Raw genomic sequence first — 17,529 nt, 5'->3', positions numbered from 1 at the left:
GGAAAGTGTGTGTGTGTGTGTATATATATATATATATATATATATATATATATATATATATATGTAAGCAACTGAGCAACTGAGGAAAGGTGACCTTTGTCGCACCTTCACACAGAAGGTGGTTCACACACAGAAAGCAAGCTGGAATATAGTGATCCCCAGTACAAAGCTTAAGAACCATTATGTTACTTTAAAGTTAACAATGCTACCTCTTTGCAGTCAGATTTTCCATGGTTTCTAATTAATATATGTATCAGTTTGGGGCTGCAGTTCATGCACTCTTACCTAGGAGTTAAGTCTCACTGAACTCAATTGAGCCTACGTCTGGGTATACATGCACAGATTTGTGCTGTTAGTGCACAACCAAATTTCTCAGACATCCTGAGTTCATCCACTTTGCTTGTCCCATGCCTAGAAAGCTGAACGGTTTTCTGTTCCTCCTGCTGCTATTCCTGGGGAAGCCTGCTCTTTGCCACTGAATCAGAGCCAACGTCCAGTGGCGTAGCGTGGGTTGTCAGCACCCAGGGCAAGGCAAGTAATTTGCGCCCCCTAACCCGTGGATTTGCGCCCCCTAACCCTCAGATGTTGCGCCCGGTGCGCCCGGCCCCCCCTGCACCCCCCACGCTACGCCACTACCAACGTCAACCTGTGGGAAACCATACTGGTGTTTGCTCCAATTCATCAGTAAGGAGTGGGCTTCCCGGGGAAAGCAGCAGAACAAGAGGAAGTGTGGAAGAGCTTCCTGTGACACTGGTTATTCTTCTTCCTGTTTTATCAGTGCTGGAAACTGAAGCAGGAGCTTCCACACTGGCCTTTTTCTCTAGAGCCAGTGTGGTATAGTGGTTAAGAGCGGTAGTCTCGTAATCTGGGGAACCGGGTTCGCGTCTCCGCTCCTCCACATGCAGCTGCTGGGTGACCTTGGGCTAGTCACACTTCTCTGAAGTCTCTCAGCCTCACTCACCTCACAGAGTGTTTGTTGTGGGGGAGGAAGGGAAAGGAGAATGTTAGCCGCTTTGAGACTCCTTAAAGGGAGTGAAAGGCGGGATATCAAATCCAAACTCTTCTTCTTCTTCTAGTACTACCACCTATTCATTTATGAATCCAAACTGTAGGTGCTTCGAGATGGGGACTTAATACTGTAAATGAATTGCTGAGATATTGCAAGTTTCCCGTGGGAAGTGTAAATCTGGATTAAAATGAGAAGAAGAAAAAACAGGCTGGTAATTTTTAATGACAATAATTTTGCGTGGACCTTGCAAAAAAGGAAAGAAAGGTGCATGCATGAGGAGCACCCATTCCCCGGGATAAACTCCCATCTGGAAGCACCTCCAGCCCTGGAGATGTTTCTTATGCAAATCACGTACGCTGCCACAGAGTCCCACCCCTTCCTCAAAGAGTGAGTCATAGCTGCGAAAGTGACTAATCCTAGGCAACAGACCAGAGCTGTACAAACGTTTCATGTTGGTGACACAATTTTTTAGACATGCATCATTTTGTGACATGGGAATTCAGTTTTGCTAGCAAACCGGAGGTTAAACTAACCCCTTTCCAGCCCCGGGAGGATCATGGGGAGTGTTCGCGCGACACACCTACACACTGCAGCTGACACACCAACGTGTCGCGACATACAGTTTGGAAAGCTCTGCACTAGACTATCAGGGATGGGCGCATGAGAGCATACAGTGAGAGAGAATCCATGCATGTGTGTGTAGGATTGACCCATCAGGCCAACTGCTGTAGGGAAAAGGACGGGCAATGGATAGGCAAGGGTGAATGAGGCTTGTGGGTGTATGTGGACCTTGTGGCACACATTTGTGTTCCACATGTGGCAGGGAGGAGCCACCAATCAGAAGGTTACTTCTGTGCAGGTGCTACATACTCTGGCTGCATATGAACCAGCCTTGGGAAAGACTCTTATGCCTGAAATAACCTTTCCTCCATTGGTGTAGGTAATACTGTGCTAATGATCTGACTTGGTGTGATCTAGTTTCCTAAGTGTTGTGGGGGCAGGCATGAGCCAACAACTCACGTCTGTTTCTTACCCCCACACAGGACTTTCAATGCCACAGCTGTGTGTGAATTGCTTACAGGGTTAATTCCACCCTAGAATCCTATACTGTACAAAACAACTCTTCATCACTTCATAATCTGACCTGGTTTAGTATGCATGTAGGCCAGGGTTACAGAACTGGGATCTCTCAAACTGAGTAAGAGTACTGGTCTCCCCCCCCCCCAAAAAAAAAATATCTGGAAGGCAGTGAAACAAAAAGATGTGCCCAGCTCCTGATAGGCTGCCCTTAATGGTAGCCAGTCTGCACTTGATATCCCGCTTGTAATTTGCACAGGCCTGGTATACAGCATCATTACACATTGCAGACTTCCTATTGCCAGTATAGGTTTAGGATGCAATTTGCATGGTAATCTGAGATGCAGGCTGTTTTACTTGGAATGCATACATGCCGGGAGTCACAGCTCATCACGTGTACACAAAACCGACCAACCATGTTTTTAATCCTAAAGACATAGAATTGGCCACAAGGGTGATCTAGTCCAAGCCCATGCAATGCAGGAATCTTTTGCCCAACATGGGGCTTGAACCCACAGTGCTGAGATTAAGAGTCTCATGCTGTACCAACTGACTATCCCAGGATGTGAGAGTCTACATGCCAGTTTCTTGAAGCTGCTGCTCAAACTTGCTGGTAATGTTTGTGTGCGTAAAGGATGGGGAACCCTTCCAGAGAGCCAGTGTGGTGTAGTGGTTAAGAGCGGTAGTCTCGTAATCTGGTGAACCGGGTTCGATTCCCCGCTCCTCCACATGCAGCTGCTGGGTGACCTTGGGCCAGTCACACTTCTCTGAAGTCTCTCAGCCCCACTCACCTCACAGAGTGTTTGTTGTGGGGGAGGAAGGGAAAGGAGAATGTTAGCCGCTTTGAGACTCCTTCGGGTAGTGATAAAGCGGGATATCAAATCCAAACTCTTCTTCTTCATATTCCCTCATCTGCCACATTTGAGAGGAGGCACATGCCAGCAGGGGGGCAGCCAAAGGCAAACGTGGGCCGAGCAGTGGGTGCAACACTGGCAGGGCTACATTCCACCCACACGCAAATCACAGGTTTCTGTGCGCGCTCCCCTCACATACAGCTCATCCGTCCTCCACTCAGACAAGCAAGATGCATTATCAGAGTTGCAGAGCAGACGCTCTCGTGTAAGCATCCATCCAGGGAATGCTTGTCGGATTGCAATGCTTGTAGTCCTACGTATGGCAGGTGCAGGTGGGAGGAAGATCCAGTCCTGGCTTTTGCTCTAGTTCTGGGAGGCAAGGAATCATAGAATCATAGTTGGAAGGGACCACGAGGGTCATCTAGTCTAAACCCCTGCAATGTGGGGATCTTTTGCCCAACTCACAGCCATGAGATTAAGAGTCACATGCATGGAAGAGGAGAAACTGGGTGCTTGTTGACACCTCCTACATTTCCGAGGCCAAGGGGAGGAGAATTTAAGAGAACTAAAGGGAGAGACAGGGCAGAGGTCATGTTTAAGCCTCTGTGCTGGTGCTGGAGTAACCCTATTATTATTATTATGTATTTATTATTATTTTTTGAATAGGACGTCCCTATTTTAATCAGATAAATGTTGGGCAAACTTCTGGGGAGCGGCGGTGGTTGTAGGGAGGTTAACTGCTCCCGTCACTTTTGGCCTCCTCCTTCTCTGGTGCAAATTGCCCCCTCCTGTGCCAGGTAGAGAAAGTGGGTCTCAGGATGTCAGCAGCACATGAGAGGGCTGTGCAACGTTCAGTTCTTGCCACAGTTGGCCGATTTCTGTGAGTGAATTTTTCCTCCCTTTTGCTGCTCAAAATGTTGAGCGAGATTTTAAACAATTCCTTGGGAACGCGCTGCAAAGCTCTTCCTCGCCCCCGGGGAAGAGGCTTCCCTTAAATAATAATGCAAAAGGAGTGAAACCTGGCAGGCTTGTTCTCAAAACACCGGCTCCCTTAACAGATGTGGAAGCAGTGAACATAATAAATGTTCAAATGTTTAAAACAGGAAAAGGCCAAGGTGGACCCTTTGGCACTTCCGCCTAAACAGCACTTCTCCCCCTGCAGCCACAAGTGATTTCACTTACTATTCTGGGGTTTAATGTGAAATGAAATGGGAGATTTATGGACTGTACCACTTCTGTCTCAGCATTTTGCTGGTGGAGCCTCTCTCTCTCCCTGGCCACTATTAAAGCACCATGATCCTACTTTAAACAGCCACGGCTTCGCTCAAGGAATTCTGGGAGCTGTAGTTTGTTAAGGGTGCTGAGAGTTGTAGGGAAGTTTTTTAATGTTTAACATTTCATTATGTTTTTATATATGTTGGAAGCTGCCCAGAGTGGTTGGGGCAACACAGTCAGATGGGTGGGGTATAAATAATAATAAATAGGATGTCCCTATTTTCATTGGGGAAATGTTGCCGGGTATGCTATATTAAATCTTTCTCTCGGATACATTAGTATATTACATTCAGGCACCACCTTTATTCCTGTTTTAATCCTGCAAGAGCATTCAAAAATGCACTTCCCCTTACCTGTTGTCTGAAGTGTGGCAGTCCAATACTGTACCCCCTTATCTGGCGTGACATATAGATGTGCTCTTTGCAGAGGGTAGTAATAATACTGCATTCAGGCAATGTAACACACCACAGTATTATATGGGCCTGGTAAACATCTAATCCCATTCTTAGGGGAAATATATTTGCCTTCTCTTCTCCCTTATTTTTTTAAAAAAGGTTTAGGAACATAGGAAGTTGCCTTATACAGTGGTGCCCCGCAAGACGAACGCCTCGCAAGACGGAAAACCCGCTAGACGAAAGGGTTTTCCGTTTTGGAGGTGCTTCGCAAAACAAATTTCTTTATGGGCTTGCTTCGCAAGACAAAAATGTCTTGCGAGCTCCTGCGGGTTTCCCCCCCTTTTCCTAAGCCGCTAAGCCACTTATCAGCTGATCCGCTGATAAGCTGCTTAACAGCTGATCGTTAAAAGCCGCTAAACCGCTAATAGCGCTAATCCGCTAAGCTGTCAATGGGCTTGCTTTGCAAGACGAAAAAACCGCTATACGAAGAGCCTCACAGAACGGATTAATTTCGTCTTGTGAGGCACCACTGTACTGAGTTTGACAATTGGCCCATATACTTCATTATTGTCTACACTGACTGACAGCAGCTCTCCAGAGTTTCAGGCAAGGGTCTTTCCCCAGCCCTACCTGCAAGTGCCAGAGCTTGAACCTGGGACCTTCTGCATGCAAAACAGATGCTCTCCCACTGAGCTATGGCCCTTCCCCTCCATGGCATCTGCCTGCTTGAGATGTTCATGTAGGATCTCCACCCAACTCTTTGGGCGTTTTCTGTGGCTTCTCCAAACAGGTTGCAATGAGAACGAGGCAGACCACCTGGACAGAGACCAGCAGCCTTATCCCCCATCTCAGAAGACCAAGCGCATGCGCACTTCTTTCAAGCACCACCAGCTCCGCACCATGAAGTCCTACTTTGCTATTAACCACAACCCAGATGCCAAGGACCTCAAGCAGCTTGCCCAGAAGACGGGCCTAACTAAGAGAGTTCTGCAGGTAAGAGCCTTCCATTACAAAACTTCCCCCCTCCACTTCAAAATAGCACACCCCTTACTTCCAACGCCTTCCATCGCCCTTGTGCTAGGCTTCATTGAGTTGTGTCCCTCCAAAGATACAGAGGGTTCAGGGCTAAACATGTATACCTTCAGATCCAAATGCACCCAGGGAATGCTCAAGGGAAGCATGATGCTACCCTGCAGGGCCAACACCTCCCAGCGCAGAAGGGGCATCCAGCTCTCAGAAGAGCAGATCTTCTGCTCTCATCAGGGTAGGACCTTCATGTAGCGTCCTTCTTAACTGAAACAGGATCTAGTAGGCTTTGTTGAAGGCAAATGAAAGTTACATTCCTTGGGCATCCAGTCAAGCCATTGAGTACAAACTTTTGTTTCCCCCTGTAGTAATTTTTCATTATGGAAGTTCCCCATTTTTTTTGGTCCGTTAAGGGGCCTCCCTATTAAACAGAATGGAGGGCTGCTATGCATGATCAGCAGCCCCATGTGACACGTCTGTTGCTGGATTGTACCATTTTAGAATGTGGGCAGGGGATAGATTTCCTCAATGTCCTTCCAGAAAAAAATAACGTGTCTCCACATATAGAGCTAGCATGTCAGGGAGGAGGTGCTAGCTTGGTCTTCTTCCTTGCATGCTAATTTTCACTCTGCTTGGGGCGCATTCAAACATTTGACTCTGCTACTCCTGAAGCCCATAGTAGTGTAATCCAGCAAGAGATAAATCTCACAGGTTTGCTGATTATGTAGGGGGGGAAATGCACCTTTAACCTGACTTTTCCCACAAACTGAGCATTTCTTAGGAATGTTTCCCATTGATCAACTTTGGGTTATTCTTGGGAATATGATAGATCTGAGGTCTGTCTACTGAGTTACTCAGTGAAAATAAATGATCACCATGCAAGAATGCTAATTAGACTCATGGTGGCTTTCCCCCATTTGTAAAAAATAAATTAATCATACCTTTAAATTGCCCATAGTTTATCGTATGTTGTAAGCCAGCTTCGTAGAAACCATCAACCACCACCACCACCAATGAATGGAAGATATTTAAATAAAATTAAGCAAAGTATATGCAAAGTAGTGTCTGAGCAAAAGCAGTAACTCACCTGATAGTGAAACAGAATGCAAAGAGTGTAAGAAAAGTAGTTCATTATTGGGAGATAGTTTCTTTCTCTTTGCATTTCTTCTTCATGTTTTAAAATGTCTGTGTAAGTTAACCACCCCAAATGCAACTTTTAGGGCAGTGTCCAAAAAAGTTAACCAGTTAGCACAAGGACTTCCGTTTGCACAAAACAAATTCCCTTCCCTCTGTTCTGAGGGTTCTTCAGACCCCCCCCCCAGAAGTAATTTGGAAGAGTTGGGGGGGTAGGAGAGGAGGGAAAGCACCATTGTGCATGTGGAAGTCCTTGCACTGATGGGACCACTTTGGTGGATAAAACACTGAGGGCTGGATTCAACTAAATAGTTGCATGAATGTGAACCCGTGCAATGAGTTCCAGAGAACCCCCAGAACTGTTTGTGGGGGGTTTGGGGTGGGAGGAGAGGGGAGTTCCATCTGGCAAGCAGGAATGCTTGGGATGACAGGAGAATCACCATAATGTGACACTGAATTCCACCCTAAGAATTGTGTTTGGGGTAGCAAACCCAGATATTGTAGCAGGGATGAGAAAAGAGCTAAGTTACATACCCATCAAAGCAATGATCTTCTAGCATGAATAGTTGAGCAGAACTTCTCAGGTCAGTTTCCAGCAGTGCTTCACCGTATCCTGGAGAAAGACATGGATTAGTAGCTATAGATTTTGGCTTAGCATTCTAAACAGAACAAATCTAAGCCAAAAAATAATGACTCTAATTATGATGTGGATCGGTGGTTTTCCAGCTGTGTCCCAGGGAAGCTGGGACTTCGTAGGAACACATCAGAGGTTCCTTAGGGAGAAGGCCAGTAACGGCAAGCAAGCTTTTCTGAAAGGTTGCTTGCCTGCCTCTATCAAACTCTCTCTGCAATGCACAGTTGCAGGAAAGTATTGTGTGTTGGTGTGTTTTGAGGGACATTTTTACGATGTAAAAATGATACAGGCGGCCTGAGCTTTTAGCTAAGCTTAAAAGTGGGTGGATGAGTGGGTGTGGATTATAGATTTCATCAAGGTAATCTGAGCACTGCCCTCTCAGTTCAGACGGAGCAACGAAGGCGCCACAGCCGCCTCGGTAGTGCTGTGCCTGAAGTGATCATGTCCTAGGATTACCCACAAAATACAGGGCCTGAAGGCATTTCCCATAAGACAAGTTGGTATCAAAAGAGTTAACTGATGGGCGGAAAGCCTGGAAGAGAGGATTTGCCGATAATAATTATAAAAGGGTCACCGAAACACCCCTTAAAATGCATTAAGCTGCTACAAAAGAGAGAGAAACGAAGAGATTCCTGCAATGCAGGGGGTTGGACTTAGATGACCCTCGGGGTCCCTTCCAACCCTACAATTCTATGATTTCTATGAAAACCATCAAAATCAAAAGGCAAACATTGGTAAAGAAATCAACTGGGATTGGTTTGCAGGTTTGGTTCCAAAACGCACGAGCCAAATTCAGAAGGAACCTTTTGCGGCAGGAGAATGGGGGTGTTGATAAAGCTGATGGCACGTCGCTTCCGGCCCCGCCCTCAGCAGACAGCGGCGCTCTCACTCCACCCGGCACTGCGACCACTTTAACAGACCTGACCAATCCCACTATCACTGTAGTGTCATCAGTGACCTCTAACTTGGACAGCCACGATTCCGGAAGCCCCTCACAAACTACCTTAACAAACCTTTTCTAACATTTGACTTTTAAAAAAGAAAAATATTCTTACTTTTCTTCTTCTTCTTCTTTCTCCATTATTATTATAATTATATTATTAATAATATTATTTGCAAGACTTTTTATTTTTTGAAAGAAAAACAAACCCACAAAATGTTTGGGGAAAACCAGCTTGGTCAGTAGCATCTGCAGCCACTTGGTAAATGAGTTTGCAGTAACAGACTTCTGTTCTACAACTACGTATTCTTTGTCTCTAAATTGTCTTTGGAATTTTTTTTTAAACCACTGCCTAATTAAAGGGAAACTATTGAATCATTCTATTAAGTGCCTCTTAAAATTGTATGTTCCTTATTTCCAGATATTTTTTTTATGGGGGTGGGTGAATGGTTACCATGGAAGTCAGAAAATTGTGTTATTTTAAAAAAAGGCATGGATTGTTATCCTCAAGCTTATTCTTAAAGAACATATAAACATGTCAGAAATTCCTGTCGGTCAAATAAGGTTGAGGTGTTTTGATGCCTGAGAAAGAAAGTCTGGCAGTAAAGGTCAGCAAATTCAGCACCCCCAAATCTGCCACCTGAGGCAGTTGTTCCCTTCTGCCACATAACAGGGCTAGGCCTCCCATTGACATCAGCTGAACATAATTCTATGTAAATGAGGATAGGTCACACCCTCCATTTAAAGCACATGCCTTTCCCCCAGAGAATCCTGGAGACTGTAATTCATTAAAGGTGCTGGGAACTGTAGCTCTGTGAGAGGTAAATTGCAGTTCCCAGGTTTCTTGCGGTGGTGGGGAACCGTGACTGTTACAGTGGTATAAATGTGCTTTCAATGTATGGTATGCACGTGGTCCAACTTGCAGCCTTAAAAGCTGCCTCTGAATTGGAGATAGGAAACCGGTGGCCCTCCAGATGTTGTTTGGACTGCAGCTGGGGCTGATGGGAGTTGGAGTTCAACAACTCCGACTCATTTACAAAAGTGCAGACAGGTAGCTCCTGAAAATAGATGTCAGGACTATGTACCTCTTAACAGTTTGCAAGTCACAATGACATGTGTGACTGCTGAGCTTATGTCAGATATTCTCCTCTTTCCTCTTTGGTCCATGGTGGCTCACTTTTCCAACTCATTTGCCAGTTGTACCAGAGTAGTGGTGTGTGCTGACTTGCCAACCCGGCAGGCAGCTGACTGATGGTGCTGTCCAAAGAGAGCCACCAAAGGCGGAAGGGGAAAGTAGCTACTGCATAGGATGTGAACTGGGGTGCAGACAGATGACTAGGTACTAGAGAGTCTATACTCACAGAGAGTTCTTTCACCCTGAGGTCATCTCCATATTACTTGGAATAATGATTCCTTCCACCCCGCCTCAGGTATAGGGGTATGGTAAGAGATCTGCATCTGCCTTCCCCCTCAACCATGGGGATATCAAGAATCTTGGAGGTAGGGCTGATTTGCAAGTAAACATGGGTCTCAACCCTTCAAATACCACCATCTGCACCTTGACTTGTAGATGGTCTGTGCTTTTAATATCCTGAGGTCAGTATGATCTCATTCTGGCCTAGACTTATGTGGCCAGTCAGGTTTTTTTAGTATAAAACACTGTGGCCATTTTCAATCAACACCAGTATATCACCACTGAAAGATTGTATGGGAACAACTTTAGGTTTTAGGTTCCTAATCTTCATTTTGTAGCAGAGGCAACTTAAGTGATGCCCTCCAGAGATTGATGGGACAGCATCAGACACCATCAGTTGATGGGAGTTGGGGTCCAAAAACATCTATAGGTCACCAATGCTGGCTATTATTTTATGATCAGGACATTTAAATTTTGTTCCTTTTTATTTTCTATGCAGACAAAACCCTTGTAAGATTTTTGTTAATGCATAACAGTAGGGTTTTTTGTTGTTGTTTTTTGTTTAATTGAAGTTTGCACAGTTATTATCAGGCCTAATGTAGGTGACTTAGAAAATCAGATGGGGAAAGTGTGTCCTGGGTAGGGTGGAGTATAAATCCAAGAAACTACGAAATCAAGTCTTCACATTTTAGTGGTCACTGGTGGGAAGTCCTACAGACTTTCTTAGATGGATGGTTGGGTCCAGCTCAGGTCACTAGCTAGTGACTTGAAGGCCAGATCCAACTTCCTACTACCACATTTTCATCAAGAATTTGTAGAAAGTTCCCCCAGAGTTTCCCTAGAAGGAAGTGACAAATTGTTTTCAGAAGTTGTGTCTGTGTGAGAAAGACTCCACAGTTCAATTATACAACTCTTTGGTATGTTTAGAACCCCAGCTGAGTTTACGCACTTCGTAGCTGTGAAGTTCCTACTGCTTAGACAGCACCAACTTGACTTTCTTCTAACATACCCATTTTAGATGCAACCCCCCTGATTCTATGCACACTTGGGAATAATCCTAATTCAGATGAGTGGGATTTACTTCGGAGCCACATGAGCAAACTCCTAGGGGGCAGTGTGTGTGTGTGTCTTCGGCCCCCCTAAAATATTTGAGGGGGCCATGCCCAATTGATGGGCCATTCAAATGGTGTGTGTGCACTGTGGCATGTGATCAATTATTCTGGGCGGGGCTAACCTCCCCCTCCTCTCCAATATTTTATTCAAGTTGGAACCCCTGTTCAGAGCAAACAAATATCCAATCAATATTTCATTTATTTAGAATGGAACAAGTATTTGGCACACTCCACACAAAACACTTTGGGTCCCACTGATTTCAGCAAGAGAGTTAAATCTGTCTCCCTTAGAACTACTAGGAGTCTTCATTAGGTTTAGCTTTGGCTGGATCACTCCTAAAGTGTTTAAAATTGGAGGGCCAGTGAATAGAGCTTGCATCATCTGGGTAGTTTGAGGACAATATTTCTTCGTAGCAAGCCTGGGTATTATAAAAAGGGCTATAGTCCTCTATATGCTTGCTTTGGGCTAGTTCCATTGAAATGAATTAGATTGCTCTGGGTTAAGAGGCTTGGGGATGGCGGCTAAACAATTGAAGATTGAAACGTTTCTGAGCTGGGGTTTTTCTCCTGCTGCTGAAATCCAGCATACATGAAACACTTTTAAGTCCTAATGGGACTGGCTGGAACATACCTGAGATCAGGGAGGAGGTGCTGTTGGTTTTTCTTTTACAAAATCACAAACACAATTCTGGCTCGAGTGTTCCTACCCACTATTAAGGTAACAGATGGAAATAAGCAAAATATAATTTCTTAAGACGTTTAAAAGCTGATTCCAGTATCTTGTATTCATTGCTGTTTTGAGCATCCTTCTGATTTTTTTCCCATGAGATGGTGTCTGTCTGCCACGTTAATGTATTAACTTCAAAAGGCACAAACCAGCAAATGTAAGACTGCAGCTGTATGCTTGCCTAGAAGTCAGCCCACTTAGTGGAGCTTACTTCCAAGTAAACATGCATCAGACCTGGTTAAACAAGGCCCATTAAAATCAACAGAACTTCAGCTAGCTGTTACCAAGTTCTGTTCCGTGGCTTCTAAAGGAGCGAGAATCAAGGCAAACTTTTGCTAAACGGTGCCCTCTACAAATCGTCAGTTCATATCTCTATCTATGCGTGTGTATACTTGTATTTATATAATAAACACACTACCATGTACATTGATAGACACACTGGCTACATATCCAAGCATGGTGAACCCATTTAAATTAAAGGGCTCTGTGCTAAATCTAGCGTTTCCCCTTAAAAAATAATGTAGAAGAAGAGAAAATGCATTGGGGTGGTGGGAACCCCTAGGGATTTAAAGCTGCCAATCATTGAAGCTGCCAAACTCAGAAGCCTTGTGGATGCATTGCTAATTGGAAATACCTTTCCTAGTTTACATTTGCAAGTGTTTGTTTTTATTTTTATTTTTTTAATTTAAGCTAAAAGTCTGAATGGTCTGGGCAGTGGTGAATGTTCATTTGTATCCTTTATTCCAGTAACCCCCTAATTAGACACGGGAGACACTCCAGAACCAAACCAAAATCCGCCAAGAAGATATTGCTTTGGGTGGATTGTTAAGATTAACTTTTGCACAAGTACTTTGGATTTTACCCCTTCCTCCTCCTCCTCCTCCTCCTCCAAACCTCCCTTCAGTAGGACCTCCTTTTTCATTTTAAATTTTATTTTTTGGTATTAAAAAAAAAAGGAATTCTTTTTGTTGTTTTCTACTAATGCGTGGATACATACTGACACTTCACTGCCCACATTAAAGTGCATTATTGTAACTTTTGCTCAGGGTTTTTAGAAAATTAGCACAGAAAAGTAGCTTATTTTTTAAAAAAAAACAATGGAAGAGATGTTAACACTGTAACAGAGGAAAATGTGTCTTTGTCGTTATATATTTAGCAAGTGTGGTCATCATCTTCTAGAACGCTTAAGGCTTGCTGACCTGAAGCGTGTTTAGATGGAAGTAAGTTCAAATGACTTGAGTGGAATTTACTTCCAAGTTGATACATTTAGGATTGAGGTGCCAACCTTGGACGTTTCCTGTTTCTCTTACCTTATGGGCATTTACCACTAACCAGACCAAACAACCTTGGAGAGGCTGAGATCTTTATTAATACACTTTTACAGGTACAAAAAAAATAAAATATTGATACTTATAAATTTTGTTCTTTGACAGAACAACTATATGGTACTATAGATCTACTTTATTAAGTAGACTAATTATAACTCAGTTCTACAATGTGCCTTATGCGATAACTTGGGAGTAAGCTTGTGGGGGAAAAAATCAGGATATATATGTGTTGTTTGTTAAATTAACTGTTTTAAGCCCTTTTGACACCTCACTAGTTTTGTACTGTTTTACCTCTTATTTCTGAAACTCTTTTTATGGTGTATATCCTGGTAGAGGGGACAAACATGTCATAGAAAGCAGTTGTGCACTCTTTCGGATATAGTTGATAAATTCAATAATCTTATATATTGAGCTTCGTGTTTCTAGTACAGTTAAGTGGTCTAGCAAACTTGTCCATGTTTCTTTGTTTTATTGAGAAATGCATTGTATAGAAACTATTTCCCCTAAATATTTATGGACCAAACAATTGTGATATATCCTATTAAATTTGTGTGAATAAACCATTTTGAATTGAAGGAGTTTTATTTACCATCAATTTTTGTCTTCATCTTTTTTTTTTAATGGAGTGTTACCCATGGCAGTGTGTTGTGTTGCTTTTACTGTATGTGTGAGTGTGTGATGGTGGACACAGTAATCTTAGTGCTATATTAAAACAGGATTTATTTTTAAGTTTTTGCTTCCTAGTACATATCCATGATGAAATTTCAGAGGTTTTTATTTTTTATTTAAAAAAGAAAAGTAATGCCCCACTGATTTGATATTATAACCCTGTCTTAGGCTGCAATGCTAAACACAATGGCTTTGATGCAATGAACATTAGTTGTGCTTAAATCCAATTGAAATGAATTGGATAAAGTAGTTGCAACTAGCCTATGTCAAGTCCCACTGAAAGCAAATGCAACTAACTTTAAGTGGATTGGGTCAGTTGCTTGGAAGTTTATGTTTCATTGAAAATCAGTGGGACCTACTTCTAAGCTATTGTGGGGTACAATCCAAAATGTTGGTGAAAACGAAGCACTATTGAAATCAATGGATGCCATTGCATTTAGTGGGACTTAGGCTGCGTTCCTATACCCACTTACTTGGCAGTAAGCCCCACTAAACTCAGTGGGGCTTACTTTTGAGTTAATGTGTATAGGATTATGTTGTAAATCACAAGCAACTCGTACTGGATTGTGGCCTTTTGTGTTTAGGGTCAGGTTGACCATGTTCTTTTAAAAGTAAAATACAGTATATATATAAACCAAACCCCCAACCCCAGGCACTTTAGAAGTGGAAGTAATTGCATGAAAAATATAACAAATAATGATGATGAAATGCATCACAATTTAGTTGCTAGGTATATTGAGCACAATCTAAAAGTACAGACCCCTAAAAGCCAGGTTGCTCTGTAGTTTAATAAATTGTCACTATGATTTCTTTCAGGGAGAACAAATCTTGGGGCATTACAGCCAAACATCCCGACGTTTGAAAATTCCCTAAAGTATTAAAAGAAGGGGAAAGTTTGATCGGATATCCACTGCAGTGAAGACAAAGACAATATTAGGTTATGATAAACCATACATTTAAAATTTATTGAGCCAAAAATAATTTTTTAAAAAATAGACTCAATGTCATTTCCTGAATGTTAACACAACATATGTTATTTGACGGTGTCTAACTAAAAACCTGAAGGCTGTGTATGGCATCAGAGCAACCTGGCAGTACCACCCAGTCCAATATGAGAAGATTCTTCCTTTTTAAAAAAACAAACAAACACAATATTTAAAAGAACTCACAATTGTCAAGCAAAAGTACCTGTAAAATAAAATCCAAAAATTGAAATTCATTCATCTTGCTTGCCAATGTGTATTAGTCATATATGTTCAATGACATTTTGTAAATTCAGAGAAGAAAATTCTCACCAATTCAAGACAATAGGGATCAAGATTAGTATTCTGTTTTCTGACTTAAAAATAAATAAAATTAAAGCAATCTGCATGCACTTTTTCATCTGTCACCTAGAGTGTACTTTTTCTGTATGATGCATTTCGCTTTGATGTTTCTTGTACAGTAGTTTCATTAATAAATATTTTACTTGATGCAAACCTAGTTAACACAGACATAACTGTTGGAATTAATTTAATTTAACAAAAACGGTGCAACAGTACATTTCCCTCCCACCAAAACAAAGGGTGTGGGAACCATTTTAGATAGCAAACGAAGGACGTTGCACAATGTAAAATGACTTCCTTGGAATTTTTTCCTGCTTTTCATTTTCTTCTCCCATTTTCTTCTTCACAACTGACATAGATAATGAATATCCATCATGAATTATGGGCATGATCCAGCCAACTTTCAGCTTGCATTTCTGCCATTGAAATCTATGGGACTGTAGAATGATTAATTTGGCTGGATTGTTCTCCAATGGCTTAATATACCAATGGCTTGATATAGTGGTGTAATTCTTCCTCCCAAATTTTGGAGCCAGCAAGATTTTCTAGCAGCCAGAGAGAGTTGTGGATGAGGAATACACCCTCGTTCCTTGCCAATATTTAAGGTGGCAATGGCTAATGGATTTTTACCCTCCTGCTACATTATTTTATCCATCATTTTAGGAAGGCTAACATAATACAGTATATAACACCATTAAAGGTGTTAACCTAACGATCCCTAATAAGTTTACATGTTCACTATGCAATGAGGAAATTCACTTCACAATTTTTAAAATAATAATAATAATAATAGAAGACTTGATCTGTGCGCCATCCAACCCATAGCTGAATTTCAGCTATGAAGGTTAAAATGCTATTACTACTTCAGAAACGAAGGCCTTGAAATTGTTCAAAGGCAACCTCTCTTGCAAAAGATTTTTGGATAACTATATTCCTCTTAAGCTGTACATCCAAAGCATATGTTAATTTGTTTAACAGGCTTGCCAAAAAAGAAGAAGGAAAAAATAATCCCTTTTCATTCAAATGAAATTTTATTATATACAAATGAACCCTATGTAAACAATGTAACTTTTATGAATATGAACTGACATTAAAATATTTCGCTTATGTGTGTATGCTCAGCATTTTGAATGTTTTCCTAAGCTGCTTTGGTTTTCTGAAAGCCGGGGGGAAATTAAGAAAGAAAACTACGCCATTCCGAACAACATAGTACCAAATTTACAAAGAAATTACTTCAGTAATGTTCTGAACACCAGAAATAAGGTTGTGGCTTTTATAATAACAGTTCTCAGTTACACACTGTGGACCAACTTTTAAAAAATGCTTTCTGTTGAAAACGTGACTGCTGTTCTGTGATCTCAATCCAGATTAGTAGGGTGAAAAACATAGGTATATTGCACAATGTTTGGATTATTTTAGGCTGCAGTCCTATACTCACATTTCCCAGGAGTGAGTGATCCACTGAATTTTTGAGAAGGTGTCCATGGGACTGCCCTTTAAAAAAGAAACTCTGGATGTTATCTTGAGTGAATTCAGATTGTAAGCTCCTTTGGGGCAGGGACCTTCCTTATATTAGTGTGTACGATTATATGAACAATCCTGCACCAATTGTGCGCTTTCACACACCCCACACAATGGAGAAGAGAAGCCTGGCCGCACTTGTGTTTCCTACATATTCAAAAGAATCGAGCGAGATGTGAAATTCAGAGGCAGGAAGGGAGCACCATTCTTTAAAGACTTTTAATCTTTTAAAGCAAAATGCAGGGGGAATGCCACAAAGGGAATGAGGAACTTTAAATTTCTGTCCACCTTGACTCCCCACTCCCACCCCTTTTTAAAGCTACACAAATACTCCTATGGTTTCCTCAAAGCAGTGCTTTTCAAGCCGTGTTCCTAAGAGCACTGGGGCTTGTGAGGGAATTTCTTGTTGAGAAAATCAAAGGTGTTTAAACCTACCTGGCTTTTAAAAACATAATCCGTCACTGTCCGCCTTCCCCACAACATGTAGTCAGAGTTGAAGGGTATACTCTCAATTCACGGATAGGCAGTGTAGGGTGAGGCCTACTAGGTTGGTTTGGGGTCGGTTCCAGGTCTGAGGGGGACTTAGGCCAACTGAATCCTGGTAGGTCTCTTCCTTGGTCAATGAGACCCTTCGGACTCATCTGGTAGCATCCCAAGGTCTCTGAGTATTGTCAACAGCTGAATTTCCCACAATGCCCCAGAGCAAAGCTATGCCAGCTGCATTGTGGGAAACTGACTTGGCAGCTTGGGTCAGCAAGCCAATGCTGCTCTGAATGCTGGGCTGGATATTATTATTATTATTATTATTATTATTATTATTATTATTATTATTAAAATGGGGCTCTAGGGGGTCCACTCAGCAGTGGGCCCTGACGGCTGCCCAAAGCTGCCAGGATATGCCCCAGAATCCTTTGCAACACACGAGGAATCTGCTGTAGCTCAGCACACGGGTGGTCAGGGCAAAAGTTCCTTCGGAAACGGGACACCTGAAAACGCCCGCCCTAAAGGATGGAAGCGAACTCACGAAATGTGGATGGAAACAGAACGCATCCCAATCTCCCTTCCTGACCTTTCTGCACACTTGACACT

The 17,529-nt window shown here is 42.5% G+C and overlaps 1 protein-coding gene and 1 long non-coding RNA gene across 5 annotated transcripts in view; one reads left to right on the top strand and one right to left on the bottom strand.

Moving 5' to 3' along the window:
* Positions 1-15,543, top strand: part of LHX9 (LIM homeobox 9) — a 37,871-nt gene extending 22,328 nt beyond the window's left edge. For 2 of the 3 annotated variants that reach the window (XM_081914930.1, XM_081914928.1), the window contains exons 4-5: positions 5,401-5,603; positions 8,169-10,910. In XM_081914930.1, coding sequence (XP_081771056.1) covers positions 5,401-5,603; positions 8,169-8,426 — 461 coding nt within the window. In that variant the 3' untranslated portion in view covers positions 8,427-10,910. Of the gene's footprint in view, positions 1-5,400; positions 5,604-8,168; positions 10,911-14,410 lie in introns of those variants that run through there. The other variant, XM_081914929.1, reaches the window with a different exon arrangement.
* LOC309371888 overlaps positions 1-17,221 on the bottom strand; it is a 48,581-nt gene extending 31,360 nt beyond the window's left edge. For both annotated transcript variants that reach the window (XR_014169316.1, XR_014169317.1), the window contains exons 1-2: positions 16,876-17,221; positions 7,305-7,383 (exon numbers count right to left, since the gene is read on the bottom strand). This is a non-coding gene — a long non-coding RNA (uncharacterized lncRNA). The remainder of the gene's footprint in view (positions 1-7,304; positions 7,384-16,875) is intronic.
* Positions 17,222-17,529: the final 308 nt, after the last annotated feature.

Source organism: Podarcis melisellensis, assembly GCF_964234715.1.
Source record: "Podarcis melisellensis genome assembly, chromosome: 6".
Classification (NCBI taxonomy): Eukaryota; Metazoa; Chordata; class Lepidosauria; order Squamata; family Lacertidae; genus Podarcis; species Podarcis melisellensis.
The sequence above is the reverse complement of the archived record's forward strand: the minus strand, read 5'-3'. Positions and strand labels throughout refer to the sequence as shown.